This window comes from Alligator sinensis, unplaced genomic scaffold, assembly GCF_000455745.1.
Source record: "Alligator sinensis unplaced genomic scaffold, ASM45574v1 scaffold293_1, whole genome shotgun sequence".
NCBI lineage: Eukaryota > Metazoa > Chordata > Crocodylia > Alligatoridae > Alligator > Alligator sinensis.
Genome location: NW_005842158.1, coordinates 1,007,286 through 1,026,173, shown reverse-complemented (window position 1 = coordinate 1,026,173; position 18,888 = coordinate 1,007,286). Strand labels below are relative to the sequence as shown.

Sequence of the window (18,888 nt, the reverse complement as noted above, 5' to 3'; positions counted from 1 at the left end):
ACAAAATGCCCCCTTCCATCAGATTAGCTCCCATATTAGCCTGGGAAAGAAAAAAAAGCAATCTAAAGAGTGGAGGAAAAATGTATAAAAATGTTGAAAGAACCTACAGTTCCTTATTAGGCGAAGATACAATATTTATTCCTTGTCTCCTGGGATGAAGCTCCTCTATCTATTGTCCTCCCAGTTCTCAGTGCTGATGCTTAATTTTCAAAACTTCTATATTACCAAGGGACCTACGACATCAGCCAAAGAAATACCCAGCAAGTACAAAATCTGATCCAGGGAGCTGCTTTTGTGCAGAGGGAAAATTTTGTTCCTACAGGTTTTTAAGGAGGTGCAGAGAAAAGGCAGAGATCTGATCTATGCAGATCCATTGCAAATTCTCTCTGTATGTATAGATTTTGCTAAAGAAAAATTAAAAAAAATTAAAAAAATTGGGGAAATACGAGAAGTTTGGAATTTTTATTATTTTTTCCTTTTTTTATTTGGAGAAGGGGAATTTGATCCTGAGCTTGCTTTTTTTTTTTTCCTTTTTTTTTTTCTCCCAGACAACCAAAAATGTCAACTACCTTTCCAGGACTCGTCCACGATGCAGAGGTATTTTTTTGTGTGTGTGTGCATGTGCGGGTGTGTGTGTGTCTGTGTGGTTGTTTCCACTTCTTTTCTTTTTCTTTTTTTTAAATCCATATTGGACCGTTACATTTAATTATAATCTGGCTTCAGAGATAACTTAAAGAAGTATAGAGAGAAAATTCGTTATGACATCTGTCGCCAGAAAGGGTAACTCATTACCCACGTTAAATCAGTCGCCATCACGAAAACAGAAGAATACCCCTTCATCAGATCAGGATCTACTCGCCAGGAAAGGGGGAAGCTGGGGCTAGGCTTGGGGGGCTTCCCCACTTCTCGACAAGCATAGGAAGGGGAAAATTTGGATGGGATTCGTTTAAAAAAAAAAGACAAGCCAGCAGGCACACAAGGATCCCCCAGCTAAGCAGCTCGCAGCTCTGTAACTCTAGAACCTAATGGCAAGAGTCTGTGTGTGTGTCTGTTGTTTGATGACTTTCTGTGTCATTCCCAGCTATCTCAGCTGTGATCAGTGTGTGTAGATATATATATATATATATATATATATATATCTACACACACACACACACATATGGTTTGAGTGCCGTGGATTCATTTCGCTTGACGGTTTTAAGGCAGGTTTGGGGGGTTATTTATTTTATTTTTTTCTCTCTCTCTCTCGTAGCAGCCCTGCCTAGCACCAGCTCGAGGGGTCGGGGGAGCGGGTGTTTGCTGGTGCCTGGAAAGTAGATGTTGCAGGGGGGAAGCGATGCGGGACAGGGCGCTTGGAAGAGTCTCAGCCGGGGTTTTAAATGACAAACCTCCAGTTTTTTGGTCTCCTTTTCCCTTCTTCCTTGCAGATACGTCATGACGGATCAAACAGCTATCGTTTGATGCAGCTGGGATGTCTGGAGTCTGTGGCCAACTCAACTGTCGCCTATTCCTCCTCGTCGCCTCTAACTTACTCCACCACTGGCACTGAATTCGCTTCCCCGTATTTCTCCACTAATCACCAGTACACACCACTGCATCACCAGTCCTTCCACTACGAGTTCCAACACAGCCACCCGGCCGTCAACCCTGACGCTTACTCCTTGAATTCTCTCCACCACTCGCAACAGTACTACCAGCAGATCCACCATGGGGAACCCACCGATTTTATTAATCTGCACAATGCCCGGGCACTCAAATCCTCTTGCTTGGACGAGCAGAGGAGAGAGCTCGGGTGCCTAGATGCTTACCGCCGCCACGACTTGTCTCTTATGAGCCATGGGTCCCAATATGGGATGCATCCAGATCAAAGGCTCCTGCCAGGACCGAGCCTGGGGCTCTCAGCCTCGGGAGCAGATGATTTGCAGGTAACTCGCATGCCAGCTACTTTCGATGCCTTCTCATGCCTCTGGATAGCTTTCTCAAGGGTAGGGGGAAGGGGGGGGGAGTCCTATAACCATCAATGCCCAAGCGAGCAGCTCTCTTCACGAGGCATCTATCTGCCTTCACTTGCCCCGCTGTGGCGGAGCTGGGACCGGTGCTTGGGTGGGAAGATAACCTGCCTCCAAGCCGCTAGAACCAAATGAATCAGACTAATTCTCCTCCACCCCTTCCCTGACTTTTTTGTTGTAATTATGGCTCTATTTAAATAACCTGCGAAGCAAAATGTGATGCACATAGAGTTGGGGGGAGGAGAAGAGACACAACAAGGAAAGGGTTTCTCTGCCCTTCTCTATGGAAAGAGCCTCCTGTTGTCTGGTTGATGCCCCGTAGTTGAGCTCTGAGGGTAAAACAGGGGAGCCAAACGGGAGGAGAAATATGCAGTCAAAACAACCCTTTCCACATATAGAGATGGGTGTAAATACCTCGGGACCGATCGATCTATATCCATCCATCCATCCATCCGGCTGTGTGTCTGTCTGTGCATTCGCCCAAACTCTTCACCCAGGTAGATAATAATCTAGTTCACCTGCATTTCTGAATCCACTCATTTACCTGTTTTTTTTTCCTTCTCATCCGCTTCCCTTCCCCTTGCAACTGGCTTGATCCCAAACTTAAAGGCATTCCCTCAGCCCGGTAGGAATATCGGAATATGGGGTTTGTTTTACAGTCCGAAGTTAAATAAAAGTAGCGTGTTTCCCTTAGCACAACCCAGTTGCTCCAGACATTTGGGTAGATCTGCCTGTAATTCCTGCCGTTCCTTCCTTCCCCTGTTTTTTTTATTTTTTTTTATTTTTTTTTGGTCCATTCCCACAAGGCTTGCGATGGTGTTTTTCCCTTTACACAGAAGGGTCGGAGACTCGAAAAACCCTGAAGTTAGAAGAACTAAGAGATCCCCCCCACCACCTCCCTCCCTCCCTCCCTCGCAGTAAAATATCTTTTTTATCGTATTTGCCTAACTTATGGAAGAATGAGAGAAATAGAAAGAGGGAGAAAGAGAGAAAGGAAGGAAGGAAAGCCGGGGGGAGGGGAAAAAAGAAAACAAAATAAAACTCCAGCCTTCACAAAATCATAAAATGTCTTCGATCCCTGAGGAGAAGGTGGGGGGAAAAACTATGACTCCTTGACTTTCTCCATTAAAATTCAGTAAATAATTTTATACGCTCTGGGCTTTTTTCTTCTTCTTCTTCCATTTTCCACAACATCTCCTTATGTTACACCCCTAAAAAATAAAAAAAAAAAAGAAGTGCCATTCACTCCTTAGCCCAACTAAAACCTATTTACTCCTTTTTATAACCACGTCTGCTGCTGATTTTTTTGTATCTGGACAAATTTTTTTTCTTTGCCAGGCACAAAGCCTTGTATTTTTCAAAAGAGGGGATTAGGAACGTTTGCAAGGCAGCAGACAATGCTTAAATCCCGTGCAAAAGAGCACCATAGTTTATCCAATTTTCGACTTAGTGCCATTCAACTGGTCATTTATGCAATGTCATCCGACCAAACAACATGTTTCCCCTAGGAAAAAAAAAAATGGTTAAGCCGCTGTATCCAGATTCATTTTTTTTATCTAAAAAAACCCCAAAAAACCAAGAATAGAAAAAGAAACATTTAAAAATAGGGCACAAATGAACAGATTTGATCCATCTTCCTTAAAGACAAACAGAAATCCTGTCTTGTTTTGCTATTTTTTTTTTCTTTCTTTTCCGCCCCTAACATCTTAGGACTTTCGGTCCCATTTCCACCCTTCTCTTTTTAAAGAAAACACTGGGGTATAGAAAAGACATATCGCGGCCGTGCAAGTTTTGCTGCATGTGTTTTGGTTGCTTCCCACCAAACTTTGAAGCTTGTTAATTTCCCCGTGGCTTTAATTGCCCGCGGATTTGGTGGCGAAGTGAAATAGACAGAAATTGACCCGAGTTCTTTATAAAACAAAAATCTTGGGCTACCCCGTCTTCCCTTCTCCTTAGCCTTTCTTTTTAAAACGTTCATCAGCATATGCCTCATTTCAAATGCAACAAATGTAAATATACTTTTCCCTGCACAGAATTTTAAGTGAAAGTCCAATAGTTTCGAGGGCGGTTTAAGTCAGGCTAACAGATGCAAACAGTCTTGGGGCTGAAGTGGCATCTTTGAGTCCCCTAAAAAGATTTTCCATGGACAACAAAGAAAACTGTCACACCTTTTCCCATCACCGCTTTAATTTATGCTCAGTCGCCAAGTTTTTTTCATATTGATTTCATAATCACTTTAAGGCAGAACACTTAAAATAAAAAAGGGCCTTGAAAAGGAGGGTTTTACAGGGCCAGCGCCAATATGGCGAAACTGGGGGAGAGAGCCAGGACTGTAAAGGTTGTTTTGTAAAGTGGGGTTTTTATTATGCGCCGACTCTCTCCGCATTTACTTAACTCTTCACGGGCTGTTGAGTAGGTTAACACCCTTAAAGGCCTCTTTCATGTCCAATACCTCGTTTGTTTGTAAAGGAAAATGTGTCTTTAACACATTTCCACTGGACAAAGATTTAGGGGGTTGTTGTTTTTTTTTCCTTCTCATAAAGATATATATATATATATATATATTTTAAAATCTGTCTTAAACTTGTTAGAATTCCTTTAACAATATTTCTAAAAGAGGAGCGAGATGTAAAAATAAAAAAGGGTAAGTAAGAGAAGTCTAGACATAGAGAGCCCCGTTCATCTGTAGCCCAAGGCATATGGCTAGTCTATTTACAACTTTACACATGCACGTGTATGTATACCGTGTCCTAGACACACACACAGATATGTGTACCCACGGACGCAAACACAAAAAACACTTTGTATGTGCATGTGTGCATTTAAAGATTTATTTGCAGAATTATCAGCTGCATTGTTACGCAGGATCTGATTTTGGGGGAATGGATGGATGAATACATGCATCAATACATAACTGGATAGATACATGTATACATAGACATATATATCTCTGTACATAATATACATATTCTTTTGAGAATTGTGTGTGTACGCTACATGTGTGCATACAAATGCATGTATATATGTATATTTACAATATTTGTAGTGTAGATTGGGGTATATATATGTGTGTCTATGTGCTTATATATATAGGTATATACATGCGTGTGTGTATACGTGTGCACACATACAACACACAGTGTTTGATTACACAACGTATAGTATATACACACAACTGCTAAATGAATGATCTCTCTGTGCTCAAAGGAATACTTTTTAGTCTACCGGTTTAATTTGACTCTTCAGGTAAAAAGCAAAAGGAAAGGAGGTCGGAGTTGCCAGGGTTTTTTTTTGTTTGTTTGGTTGGTTTGTTTTTTTTCTTGCCAAAAAAATAATCAATTTCCAGGATAATAACAGTTTCAACGTCGGTATTGCCATGTTGTACCGATGTGGCAGGCAATTTCAAATCTGATCTTAACACCGGGTTGGGGAAATACGATCCTAACCGCTGTTATTGCCTAGGGTCCGGGCTGAAACAACTGCTGCTCGAGCTAGCGAATTCTGCTCTCATTTTGTGCCTGTATCTGATTTTTGTCTTTCCTATTATTTAAGAGCTCAGTGGAGGCCCAGTGTGGGCTAGTCCTGAACGGCCAGGGAGGGGTCATCAGGAGAGGTAAGTGGGTTTGGAAATATTTTTTTTTCTATTTTTATATATATATATATATATACATGTATATATAGAAATAGCTTATCTGCCTGCCTCACATCTCAGTGTCCGGGTATTAGTGTAGAAAAAGCGACCAATGGTTTCCATGTCAGCAGCAGGACATTGTAACTAGCGGAAGCAGCTGATGGTTCTTGGGGGCATCAGAAATGTGCCACCAGCCCATCACCCCACAAAACAGAGCACACAGGTCACTCCAGGTTTCTGCTGACTGCTTTGCTTTCCCCCTTCACCTGGCAGGTGCCTGATTTAGACATGTGCTCTCTGGCTCCGGTTGGTGAAACCTGCAGCTTCATCTCTTAGGGAGAGAGCGAAAATTAGGGAAAGGTTAATGCCATAAACAAGACAGAAACCCGCCTTGACCAATGTGAATTAACTCCATTCCGTCTGTTCGAGGTTAAAGTGAGATGGACGATTCTGTCCTCTTCTCTGGACTCCCGGGCCATAGGAAAAATACGTGGATGGATTATTTCTATTGTAAAGAGGAGGGAGAAAGTAGGCTGTATTGCCTGACAGCCCATGGGTTCAGCTCGAATATAGAAACAAGCCAAGTCCTAATGGGAGGCTTTTGATCCCTAATGAAACCAACAACGTGTGGAAATCCATCTTCTGCTTTATACTCATTTTCCTGTTCCCTTAATTATTCATTTCCCTAATTCATAACTCTCATTGTGGAAACTATATAATACAGAATAGATCCGGTTTCCCCCCTTCCTCTCCCGGGCCAGTTTTAGACTTACATGATGTGTAGAAAAATACCCCCTGATCTTAAACTAAGTGCAACTGCTGTGCTTATTTTTTTATTTAAAAGGAAAGGAGGGTGGGGAGAGTTGCCGGTAGAAAACGCAGCTTCCGATCTGAGAGGCTGATCTATCCGGACTCTGAAGACGCCTGGGAGATTAGGTGCAGCGATTGCAAACCCAAGCCTTTCTCGAGCGAGGGGGAGAAATTTGGCCAACAAATACAAGAGGGTGGGAGAAGAATTGGCTTTAGGGTGATGAGTTTTCTTGGCATTGTGTTTATTCCGGAGCGGGGTTTTGTTTTAGCAAGGGCGGCCCTGGATCGCTGGGCCTGATGCTTTTAATATACGAGGGCTGGAAGAACAGGTAGGGAGCAGTGCTGGTGGCGCAGGAGGGAAGAGGGGCATGGACCAGGCTGGCGAGGCTCCGGGTGGTGCTGAAGGGACAGCTCCGCCGCGGACCCCGCGCCCAGAGGCTCCGACCAGCCCGGCTGACTCCCCTTTCCACTCTCTCATGCTTTCCTCTCTCCTCCTGCAAAAATACAGGAATATAGCTCCTAGGAATCATGGTAACACCCAGGCATGAGCCAGAGGGGTAACACCAGAGAAAAGAGAGGTCTACAAGTTGGACACAAAAGGAGAGCTCCTAAAAGAAGCGAGCAACCAAGCTGGAACGTGTGGGTGGGTTGTATGGGCCGAGATACAGGGCTGTGTGGGAGCGATGGCTGCCTGGGCAGTGTGTCCTCGACGTGTTGTGTTGTGTTGTGTGTGTGTTTCCTGCGGCTCTTCCTCCTGGCGGTTCCATGGCTATTACTTATCCCTAAGAAAGTGCTTCCGTTTGGGAACGAAGTCTGACCCGCAGGAAGATGGATCGTGACTAAAGAGACGGAGACAGGATGATTCCCCATAAATTGGGCTTTCTGTCTGGGCTGTTGACTAGGCTCTAATCTCCCAGTTGAAAAAGGATTCACCGCTCAGTTCTCGTGTCGAGTTCCCTGGCTCTTGTTAAGGCAGCTCCAATTACCTGTGCCGCTGATTGTAGTCAAGACTCACTCCCTCTCTCTCTCTCTCTCTCTTTTTTGTTTAAAGCGATCACATTATTCAAGGATTTAAAGACTAATAGTAAAGGCAATCCAGCATGAAAATGTAAGCGCTCCTCTCCCCTGATCTAAGTGCTTAGCGGCTTCTGCACAAGCCCGATCGCTCTCTAGGCGAAGGCAAGGGGAAGCTATCAAAGACGAGCCTCTGCGTTTCCAACGTATATTAAAAATACATAATAAATATTTTGTCCGACTTCAAAACACGGGATAGGCGTTAGCAATAAGCAAACCTTCCCGTGCCTGAGCGCCATACCCTATCTCCCATAAATAAATCAGGCTTCTTTTCTCCTAATACATCAAGAAGAATATATTCAATCCGGAGCTGGGCTTCCTAATATGTTAAGTCTCGTGTCAGATGCTCCCCCACCCTTCTTTGGCACTAATAGAAATATATGATTTTGTTTTTAAATGGGGTTTGCTACTGTTTTTTGTTTTTTTTCACGGGATAGGAAAGAGGACGACTGGAGGAAAGGAAGGGGGAGAAAAAAGGTGGGGGAAGGATATTAAAGTTTCCCTTGGAAGAAAAATAAAAGTCTCCAAGGGGGGAGGGGGATGTCTTTTAAAAGGGAAATCATCATCTTCATCTTCATCATCTTGTCGTCCTCGGCAGGCCCCTGCTCTGTGCCCCTCTGCCCGGTTCCGGCCGGCTGCTGCATTTTTTGGTGCGCTTCTCTCTTGATGGGCTTTAATGAGGCTGGGGAAGGAGCCGCCTCGTGCAAAACTTCGGTGGTGGCGAGCTAATTACCAGCTAGATCCAATATTTGCCCCGGCTCACCGGGCCCCGCTCCCCGCACGATCACTTCCAGTTAATGGCGTGCAGGGTTTAGCCCGCAGCTCCACGACTGCGAGCATCAGAACCAATAATCTTTACTTTACCTACTGCTCGCGTATCGATAGCTTCTCTCGCCTCAGGCAGCGGCTTTGATATGTTAATATTGCTGAGTCCCAAATTCTGCAGAGATCATATTAATGTTGTACATACAGAGTGGAGCTTTGCCTTAAAAGTTGAATATTCAGATCGCCCGTTTCAAAAGAAATCACTCGAAGAAATGAAGCTTCTATTTACAGGAGTCGTCTGTGTTTTTTAATCATTTTTTTTTTTCTCTCTCTCTCTAAAAAAAAAAAAAAATCGCCCCCCCCATCTTCTCCTCATTAATCGTCTCTCAAAAGAAATCACTCGAAGAAATGAAGCTTCTATTTACAGGAGTCGTCTGTGTTTTTTAATCTTTTTTTTTTTCTCTCTCTCTCTAAAAAAAAAAAAAAAAATCGCCTCCCTTATCCTCTCCTCATTAATCGTCTCTGGCTTTTATTAGAGGCTCGTTCCCTTTCAATCCCTCGCATTTTAAAGCGGAGGAACCTGCTTTCTGTTTGATTTGTTTGGCAGGGGCTGTGAGCTCCCCTTCTCCCTCCCCGGCCCCCTGCATAGGAAGCGTGGGAGAGCCGGTGGTCTCCCCTCCAAATATCGGGATGAAAAAGGCAACGCGGTGACATTTGGCCCGTGTCGTTTTATGAAATCGAGATGGCAAACTCCAAAAAAGCTCTTGTTTCGCTTTGTGATCATCCATCGTTCCCGCCCCAGGCTAATTTCAGAAGCTTAAATACTGCTATCGCCTCTGGGCCAGGAAGAGAGAAGGGCCGAGCTATCGGCAATCGCTCTCTTTCGATTGCCCTTGGCAACATAAAATACAAACTACTTTGAATCAAAACATTTTGGGGGAATTAATGTGATCTGAACTCTGCACGTTTGCAGAGATCTTGAGTTTGTCAAATCGCTTCGAGGTGACTGACATGCGAATGCGGAGCCATTAATGCCTCGCTAGGAACATTGTCAGATCTTATTTGATTAAAAAAAAAAAAAAAGAAAGAAAAAAAATCAACCCGAGCCTTACAAACCCCAGCATCAGTCGCCGGCAAAGCTGCCAATAAAATCCGGGGGAAGACGCTCCCCTACACCTTGCTTCTGCCTTTTATGTGTTTCCTGCCTCCCCTTCCTACCAGCCTGGCTGCGGCTTGATCAGTCTGTCTCAAGTGCAGCTTTAATTGGAAATACTTCATCAGCTCGGGTCCAAGGATTGGGGGGGGGATCAAACACCCTTTATTGGGAGGGGGTTCACTTGGGCCCCGAGAACAGGTTTTGCTTTCTAACAACCAGCACTAGGCAGGGGAGGCTGAAATGCTCCGTAAAAAAAAAGGACAGGTTGCCTCTCCCTGCAATCTAGGGTCTCAGGGACGGGAAGATTGTGCAGCATACGTAGGGTCGACAGCAGGGAATGGGTTTTGCTTGCAAAATCCCCCCTCCCCCTTATGTGTCCAAGGCTGGCTAGAGTGCACCCACCTTTCCAGCTCTAGATCAACCCATTCCCGAGCCCCCCCTTTGAAAAACCCGCAAGAGCAAAAGTCAACCCGCAAGAACAAAGGGTCTGCGAGTATGTTGCAAAAGGTTTGGAAGTGACCTAAGGTTTCCTTTAGCCCCTCAATTAAGAGCGGGCAGAGGACTGAAGGGGGGGGGGTCCCCCCACCCCTTCCACTGGGACAGTAGAGCAAGGGATCCCACTTCATCTTCCAACGTTGTGTCCTGCCCGTTATTGTCCTGTTCCTCTACTTGCTGTTCTTCCAGTCTGCCCCAGCTCTTATCTGGGGAAGCACCTCTCAATAATCTTGCTAATCCTGTAATACACCTAATTGCGTCCCGGGTCATGTTCCACCGTAATTAACACCGCGGTCCCTTGTTTTCAGAGGCCCATTTGAAACGCATTAAATCCTAAAGCGCTTGTTTAATTACCAAGCGGGGGGGGGGTGGCAGCTGAGATCATGCCCCCCCCACCCCTACCTGCAACTCTCTCGGGCTGGGAGCAAGCGCCTGTGACCCGCGCTGGGTCAGGCAGGGCAATGGAGGGTTTTCCTTTAGCTGTAAACACCTTGGCTGGTTGGGAAAGGAGTTGATTGTGGTTTTGTCGTACCCAGAAAAGCAGCGGTTCCTGGAGGAGCTAGTGGCACAGCTCTGAGGAGCACACCCTGCTTGGAAAGGCTGCTAGGTAGCCCTCGAATAGCTGGAGAGGGCTTTGTGTGCAGGGGTTGGAGGCGTCTGAGATTCATGTCGCCAGGCACAAGCATCAGCTTGATCACACTCACACACACACACACGAGCAACACAAGGGTTGCCACGCAGCCGTGCTAGCAAGGAATGAGGCTACACACCCCCATGTAGGCTAAAACCAGACGATCCATTCAATTCGCGGCGGCTTGCTCCAAGCTTTAACGCGCATCAAACGAGCAGCGGGACCGTCCTTTACGCGCTCCTGTTCATTGGATGGGCAATCAGCTCTGCTTAGTCCCACTTGTCCCCCGGCTCTTCACAGGTCACAGGTACTTGGAGTGGGACAATGGGCTTGTAGGTCTGTAGGACCCCCGCAAATAAAAGGCTTTGTCCCGGGAGAAATCCCGTCCTTTGCGGACAGCCGCACATGAACACGGCTTGGCAAATAGCACCCGCAGCAATGGGAGCAACGCTGTCAAAACAGGCGCCGACTTTATCCCGGTACAAAGAGTTTGATCCCGGGATCCTACATTGCTCACTGTCCCACTCGAAGTATGCGAGATGAACTCGTTGCCAAGCAAGGCTAATTCGAGGTCCCTGCCATTCAAGCTGCGGGTGCGAAGGACGGCACCTGGGAAGCATAACCGATTTCCCACCTTGCCCCGGGATAATCAAGTGCCAGCAATGCCCCCCCCCCCCATACACTCACACTTTTCCACGCGCAGGACCCCATACTCACACCCGCTGTGCCAGGGCTCTCATCACCCCCCTCCACGCTGAGCACAACACGCAGCCTGCCAACCCCGCCACCCCTCCGCGAAGAGCACAACGCGGAGCAGGCAAACACACAACACACCGCGTGCCAGGGCTGCTCACCGCGCGCCCACGCGGGGCACAGCACCCACATGCAGCCTGCCGCCTGCCTGCCAAATGTAGCAACACAGGTACGTGTGCCAAAACCTTTGGCGCAGAGAAGGGTTAGACACGTTGAAAGCTTGCAGATGTCCTCAGCCAGCTTTTGGGAAGTTGTACTCCTTTGAGATTCATTGAGGATCCAGGGAGACGTGGGATATTAGGAAATCCAGCCATCCGGACTCAGGGGTCACTCACATCAAGGGGGGAGAGACTAAATCCTTTCTTCTCTGTCTCTGAACAGCTTAGGCTTCAGGCTGTAGCACCCAGATTGTGCTAAATTGAAAACAGAAACATAATTCCTAGGCTATTTGCAGGTTGCTGACCTTGTTACTGCATCATATATAAACCCTTCTTGGCTAGCTGTAGCCGACTGATAATTGTTTTCCGGGGCGGGGAGGGGGGAAGTCCCCTGGTTTACATTGTTTTGTTTCCACTGTAGGTCTGTCTACACTTGACCTGAATCAACTCCTTAGGTCCGAGTTAAGAGCTCTTTTTTCGCCTTTTTTCAATAACAGATGCCCACAATTCGAGTTGTGTATATAGGCATTTAAATAAGCAGCTAGATTTTCAAAACTTCTGATTCAGCAGGGCCTCCTTCAATGAGATAAATTATGATCAGAAAATTATCCAGCAAAAGAGTCTGAAGCAGAGTGAACACATACCCCCCAAAATCTGTGATTAAACACTGGTATGTTTAAAAATCATTTTGGCTGCGGATGCACCTCCTTTGTGTTCACTTAGTGTGAGCAGTCTCTTGAATTAAGTTATTCCAGGAATATTCATAGCAGCAGTGCATTTTATATGACCATTAACACAATTTGAACTCATAGCTAAAAATATCTTCTTTAGAAAGGATATGATTATCCAATATGACCAATATCAATATGCTATGACCAATATCAATGTGCTTCTCCAATGTGACCAATATCAAAATAACCAACAGTGTCTGACTTGGAATTTTGGATACTGATTGTGAACTCATAACTAAGCCAGAAAGTGGAAGCTAGTCACAGAAATTAAATGCTAGATATTTTACCAGATACTTAAAGAATTAAATCACCTATTGATCACTTAAACAGGAAATGGGATGAAATATGTCATATAAATTACTAATGATTAATGATTACTAATGATTAATTGCTATATATATATATAACTGAGCAAACAATATATATACACACACATACATATGTCTATGCAAGTGGTTTGTGTTTATATATATATGTGTATATATATATATATATACCTACATATATAGCTATAGATATATAACCACATATATCTATATAAAGATATATATAGATAGAATATACACACACTAAAGTTATACAAATGTGTGTGTGTTTATATGTTCACACCCGTACATATACGTAGAGAAATTTTCATATCTCCAAATTTGCCAGATTTTCAGAACAGAACAGGGCAAGAAACATTAATAAAGGGCTATACATTATAAGCTAGACATTTCTTTTAATGCACCTGAAAATATAAATAGAATTATAAAAGGGTGCAACATAATGTTCTTCTTTTATATAAGATAAATCCCAGGAATCCATTTGTATGCATTATATGGGCATAATATATGTATATATAACTCTGCTATATTCTGAAATTTTAATTTCTGTTATATTTCTTCTAATACGTTACACTGATTCTTATAGCAATGCTCAATTGCTTCTTATTCATCCAGAGCTTCTCTTTGTCTATGTGTCGGTTACTTTGAGTAGTGACCTTCTCATTTTATATGCTGGGAAAGCGCTTTGAATATTGCAGGGGCTACAATCAACAAATAAGTATGTTATGTACATGTTCACAAACAATTTGCTACAGGCTAGGAAAACCTGAAATAAAACCACAGTGACAATAGTACAACTATAAGCCTTACATTCCTGACATAGCAATAGTGGTTTTTTATTATTATTGAAGGACAAATAACATAGGATATTTTAACTAATATTGGAAGAAAGAGAGAAATTTGAGAACATAGATCAACTGATCAATGGTCGCTGATGTACTAAGGCCCTGATCCAATGAAGTGCTTATGAGCAAATGCAACTTTAAACATGTCTGTGCAACTTAAAATTGAGCAGATGCTTACATGCTGAGCTGAATCATGGCCAAAACTGTTGCCCCCTATTTGGCATTATCCTATACTTCATGTCATACTAATATGAAAGTGGACAATTCAAACCAAAATACCCAAATCTCTCTTTGCATTGTAATGTGCTTGCATTTTCATGAATTTCACTGAACTAGTGTATGTTTCTAACGTGTTAGTAGAGATCATGTAGTAATATTCTTGCTGTTCTCTTTGAACGCACTTATCACTGGTGCTGCCTACCATTTGCAGTGCTTATTTTGATGCCTGGAATGCCTCATTTGAAGAAAGGAAAGAAATAGAATACACAAAATAACTTCCAGAGATCACAATATGGCTCTTTTGCATGACTGTAGATAGCTTGGTTTTGACAGACAGGGGTCAGATCAAGGGATGGAAGGAAACTAAAGCACAAGGGCAGCATAAAGGACTGAATTTTGCTCCCATTTCAACTGAAAGGAAGATGTGTGTGTCGTTTCCTCCCCTGTCCCCCTCTCCAGTTGATTTCAGTGGTGGAAAAAATTGGGCTATAAAGGAATTACAGCAAAAATTAAAATATCCTCTCCATTTAGAAACATCTCCTTGAAACTTTGTGGCCTTCTCCGCCATCAGTGAAGTTTCCTGTACATAAAAGTGCTCAGTATTTTGCATGAATGGGTCTAGGGTTGTCCATTGCTAAATTTGTTCTTTCCATGTTGTCCCTGTTCCCAACAAGTCTATGCTGCTTTTACTCTGAACGTCATATTTATTGGAAGTCATGATGATGACAAATAAGAAGATAACGTCACATCCTAAAGCAGAAATGTATATGATTACATTGAATAATATATTCGACCTGTAGGCAGAGGTGGGGGGCAGTAACTGAGCCATGAATACTAGGTGCTTACTAAGGAAGTGAAAAAAATAGCAGTTGCTGCGCTGTGGTCCTGATCACTCCTGCTGCCGAAGGTGCAGAACTGCAGATGTGAAACCAGATCCTACAAACAGTTCTCCATGTGGGTAATCTTTTATCTTGAGAGAGTGGGTCTATTTTCTTAAGTAAGGTCAAATCCATAGAGCATGGATCCAGTCCTACAAGAGCATACATGTTTAAAAGGGCCTTACTGGTAGGGATAGTCCCGCTAGCACTCTTCCACTGGCACCACTCACACAGGACCTTGTTTTGACACACAGCTGACTTCAGAGGGAATACCCAGTGCTCAACATTGTGTGTAACAGGCACACAATCTGCCACTCTTACTCACTTTGAGTCGAGTACTACACTGCTTAGATACGTGGGCTTTTCATAGGAGAAAATATTGTAACAGTACCTGGTCCATAAGAACTACTGAAATGAGTAAAAACTACCTACATGAGCAAGGATCTCTCGAATCAACCATTATAACACATGAGAAGCATAGGCATTGCTCTCTCCTCTGATCTTGCTCCCTGTCTGTAGCTAGAGACCTTCGAGAAGTGACCAGTGGCAAGAACAAAGTCTCCATAGATGAACTGTGATTGCCTTTTGTCATGGGAGTTGATGTAGCACGGGGCAGGTACTAGGCTAGACATATCCCTAGTTATTGTCATTGCTATTTTATGTAAAATAGTGTATAAACAGGCCTTTTGTTGCTGACCTTTGCTTCTTCTCAGTTTCATTTCAATATATTAGCTAAAAATGAGTAGGAAGGAATAAGCTAAAAATGTGTGCAAGAGGCACATAGGCATAACCTATCATCTTACACTGTGTTGTACATGTACTTTCTTTTCCCTTTTCTTCAACCCTCCCTTGTTTTATTGTCACTCGTTTTTCCCTTCCGTCTGGTTTAGAGTCTGGTCTTTAGTCCCACTGTCCCCAGTGGGAGTATTCATGTGAGCAAGGGCTGCAAGGCTGGGTTGTAGGATTGCAAACCCTTTGAGATGAGGACCCATCTTTGTCTGGAAGGCACCGCACCGCTCTATGTTGCTGTAATAATGAATAATTAATATCATGAAATAATTATATGCAACAGATTTTACCTCCTCCTAATTTGCAACTTGTTTTCTAGGTTCCTAAAAATTGAATTTGGCTTCTGCAGTTTCTTAAAGCAAAAGGCATTTTTTTTTATCCTATACCTGTTCATCTCTGCACTGCTTTTAATAGGATCTCTCTGCATATTAATGGTATTTTTAAATATTTAAGACTGCAAATATTTACCCTTATATAGTAATGAGAAGGTTTTCAATAAACTCAGATGAGAGGATGAAAGCCAAGGTGGGACCAACGTGTTTTTGTATTAAAGGAGCAATTATTTATTCAGTGTAAATTACTTGTGCACATATGGGTTTAACTGAACAGAGAAAAAGAAATATTACTATTTCATTAATTTCAGTAGTTCTATTGTTTGTAAAATATGCAAATACATTTTCTTCTATCTTGAAATATGTATCTATAGCCATAGTTTTCCTCTACATATGCATATATATGCCTGTGTATGTGCATATGTCAGTATGGAGAAAGGTATCAGATAAAAGAAGGCACCAGATTTTTATCACTTTTTACAAACACACATGGCAAGCCAGACATTTTTAAAATGCTCACACAAAACTGTACATTGACTTCTATGAAAGTGGGCCTGGAAGGTGCACAGACTCTACCTCATGCATGTGGCATCTAACTTCTCTACCTGAACACCCCTGTGCATGCTTAAATCAGGGATGTGGAAACTTCAGAGCCTGCACCCCGCAATCAAGGGATATAAAAGTTGATATTCCTATATTTTACCAGAAAAGCAGAGGCTAAGGTCCCAGTTCAGAGGAAAAAAAAATCTGTCTTCAGGAAAATAAGCCCACACTTAAGAGCTTCTCTAATTAGGTTCTTAGCTAAGTGAGGTTTCTGTTTTAAAACATTATATTATAAATGTATATAGTAAAATGTGCTTCCCCAGCTTTGGTTACAGTGTAAGGGTTGCTAATACCAATGACTTTCAGCCAAATTCTGTCTTAGTTTAGCATGCTTTACTGACTCTAACAAGCCTAATCATAGGTTACGTTCTTTCATCTGCGCCAAAGTTGGATATCACCTTACTAGACGCTTAGTCCTACCTATTTAAAGCGTTACTCAGTGTGAACATAGGTAGCAGTGTTTGGCTTTATAGTGAGCAGGAATCAGACTATCATAATCACCTTGGAAAAATAAGACGATAAATTAAGAAAAATAAGGCCAGGTCTATGGATGCAAAGATAGCAGAAGGAAGAGAGCATTGACTGGACATATAAGATATGACAAATTCTTTCACTTTTCCATGAATATTTAGCAAAAATAGATTAATTCTACTCCATTATGGGCTTTGTCATTCTTTTATGTGAGTTTCTTCCAATAATGTATTAAGCAATTTTACTAATATCTATTGGGGTATGAGGTATTTTTTTCTTTTGTTTATGGATGAGAGAAACTTTTTGTGTGGTGGTTGTCTTTGTGTAAAGTTTTTGGTTGCTTGTTCCTAAATGCATGCTCTGTGCTTATGGTGGGCCGAAGGAAGCCAAGTTACAGATGGAACAGAAGGTAGCAGTGTTTATGCCGGTTCTTCATTTTTATGGGAATTCACTCAGCAGTCTTGGACTAGTTCCTAAAAAAGCTGGATCTGAGCAGATGAACGATACAGAACAAGGCTATTGGCCATGAGTTCCATCCCTTGGCTTTTGGCAATCTTGTAGAGATCCTGGGACCTGGCCAAAGAGTTGGTAGTTTCAATAAATAACTAGGGCCAGAACTGATCTGATTTAAGGCAATATAATTAATTGGATCTGTGGCGATTTACACCAGCTCAAAATTTGGCTTAATGGTAGGAGGACTGTCTGAGGGTTCAGAAACCTAAGAAACCACACAGGGGACATGAGCACAATTATTATTACATAGTCAATTCTCCTGGACAAAAATAGGTCACTGTTGCTTCTCAATGATCTCACACAGTTGTTGGGAATGTTAAGATGCATATTTATAGCAGTCAAGGTAATTAGCCATCAGGAAAGATTCCCAAGGGATGTCATACATTTTCCATCATTCAGGGTTTCGAAATCAGGCTTGGGTATCTTGCTATAACCCAACAATAAGTTCTTCTCATACTAGATGCAGGAGTCATTGGGTGACCTTCTATGTTCTGTATTATACAGCAATTCAGACTATATAGTCATACTGTCTTGTTTGCCCTTGAAAAACTCTGTCCATGGCTTTGATTCATTTTTCCTTCCTATTAAATGTCAAATCTAGTCATTGCTCTGTAAACCTTTGGAGCAATATTTTCTTTTAAACAAAAATAGAGTTGAATTTAGTACCAATACCTGTCTTTGCCAAAGTACAGACAAACATTTCAGGAAGTGGTCCACTGACTTCTTCCACTAACATGTACCTTCTGTTTTATAGGTGGCACCTGTGTTGTTAACCCCACTGATCTGTTCTGCTCTGTGCCCGGTCGCTTATCTCTGCTCAGCTCAACCTCTAAATACAAAGTGACCATTGCAGAGGTGAAGAGACGACTCTCTCCACCTGAATGCCTCAATGCTTCCCTCCTGGGAGGGATTTTGAGAAGGTAAATTGAGGTCAAATGTGGCAGAGTCAAGAAAGTACAGTCACTGCTTTTCCAATGGATTTGTTTCCAACAACTTTGCTTCTGCTGCTGTAATAGTTGGTCACATCTAGAACGGTAGAAAAATAGAAGTAGGGAGTAGGGAAGGTTTCTATGGGTAGTTTCAACAAAAACTAAAACATTTTCTTGTAGAAATTTTCCACAGAGGATTTTGACGTGTCATTGAGAAAATGAAAATTAAGAAGCCTTTTATTTGTTGTTTTCAGGTTTTAGATTTTTATTGTTTAGTAAAAAGTTGAAATGTTCCCTGGAAAGCAGATATACCCTCAGGTTTGGGTTGAGAACCAATTTTGATGGACATTTTTCCACTAGCTCTTAGACTTGCAAAAGGCTTCTTTACTGTAAGGTTTGGTGCTGCTCAGTTCTTTACCCCAGCCAGGATAAAGCAAGGAGGGGCAAATTGTGGGGCAGTGAGGAAGGAGACAAGGGCGTCTTGGCTTTCCTGAGCCCACTCGCCAGCCCAGAGCAAAAGTCTGGGAGCTCCAGAGAAAGGAGGTTGGTATAGACATAGGTAGTTTTGGGGTATCACAGTACCCTTCCTCAGGCCTCCACTACCAACCAGAGTGTGGGTCCAAAAAAGATATCGCCCACAAGAGTTCTTGTCTCTCACATATCTCCTGGCAACAACATCATCTTAATACCAAAGAAAGGAGGGAACTAGCAGACTTCATCTCATACAGCAAGCAGGAGAGGACTGCAGCTTATATGGGTGTCTGCTAGCC

At 43.0% G+C, this 18,888-nt stretch overlaps 1 protein-coding gene across 1 annotated transcript in view; it reads left to right on the top strand.

Moving 5' to 3' along the window:
• The first annotated feature begins 558 nt into the window (after positions 1-558).
• TFAP2D (transcription factor AP-2 delta) overlaps positions 559-18,888 on the top strand; it is a 52,568-nt gene continuing 34,238 nt past the window's right edge. Inside the window, exons 1-4 of the mRNA XM_006025671.3 lie at positions 559-597; positions 1,428-1,925; positions 5,562-5,622; positions 17,944-18,109. Coding sequence (XP_006025733.1) covers positions 559-597; positions 1,428-1,925; positions 5,562-5,622; positions 17,944-18,109 — 764 coding nt within the window. The remainder of the gene's footprint in view (positions 598-1,427; positions 1,926-5,561; positions 5,623-17,943; positions 18,110-18,888) is intronic.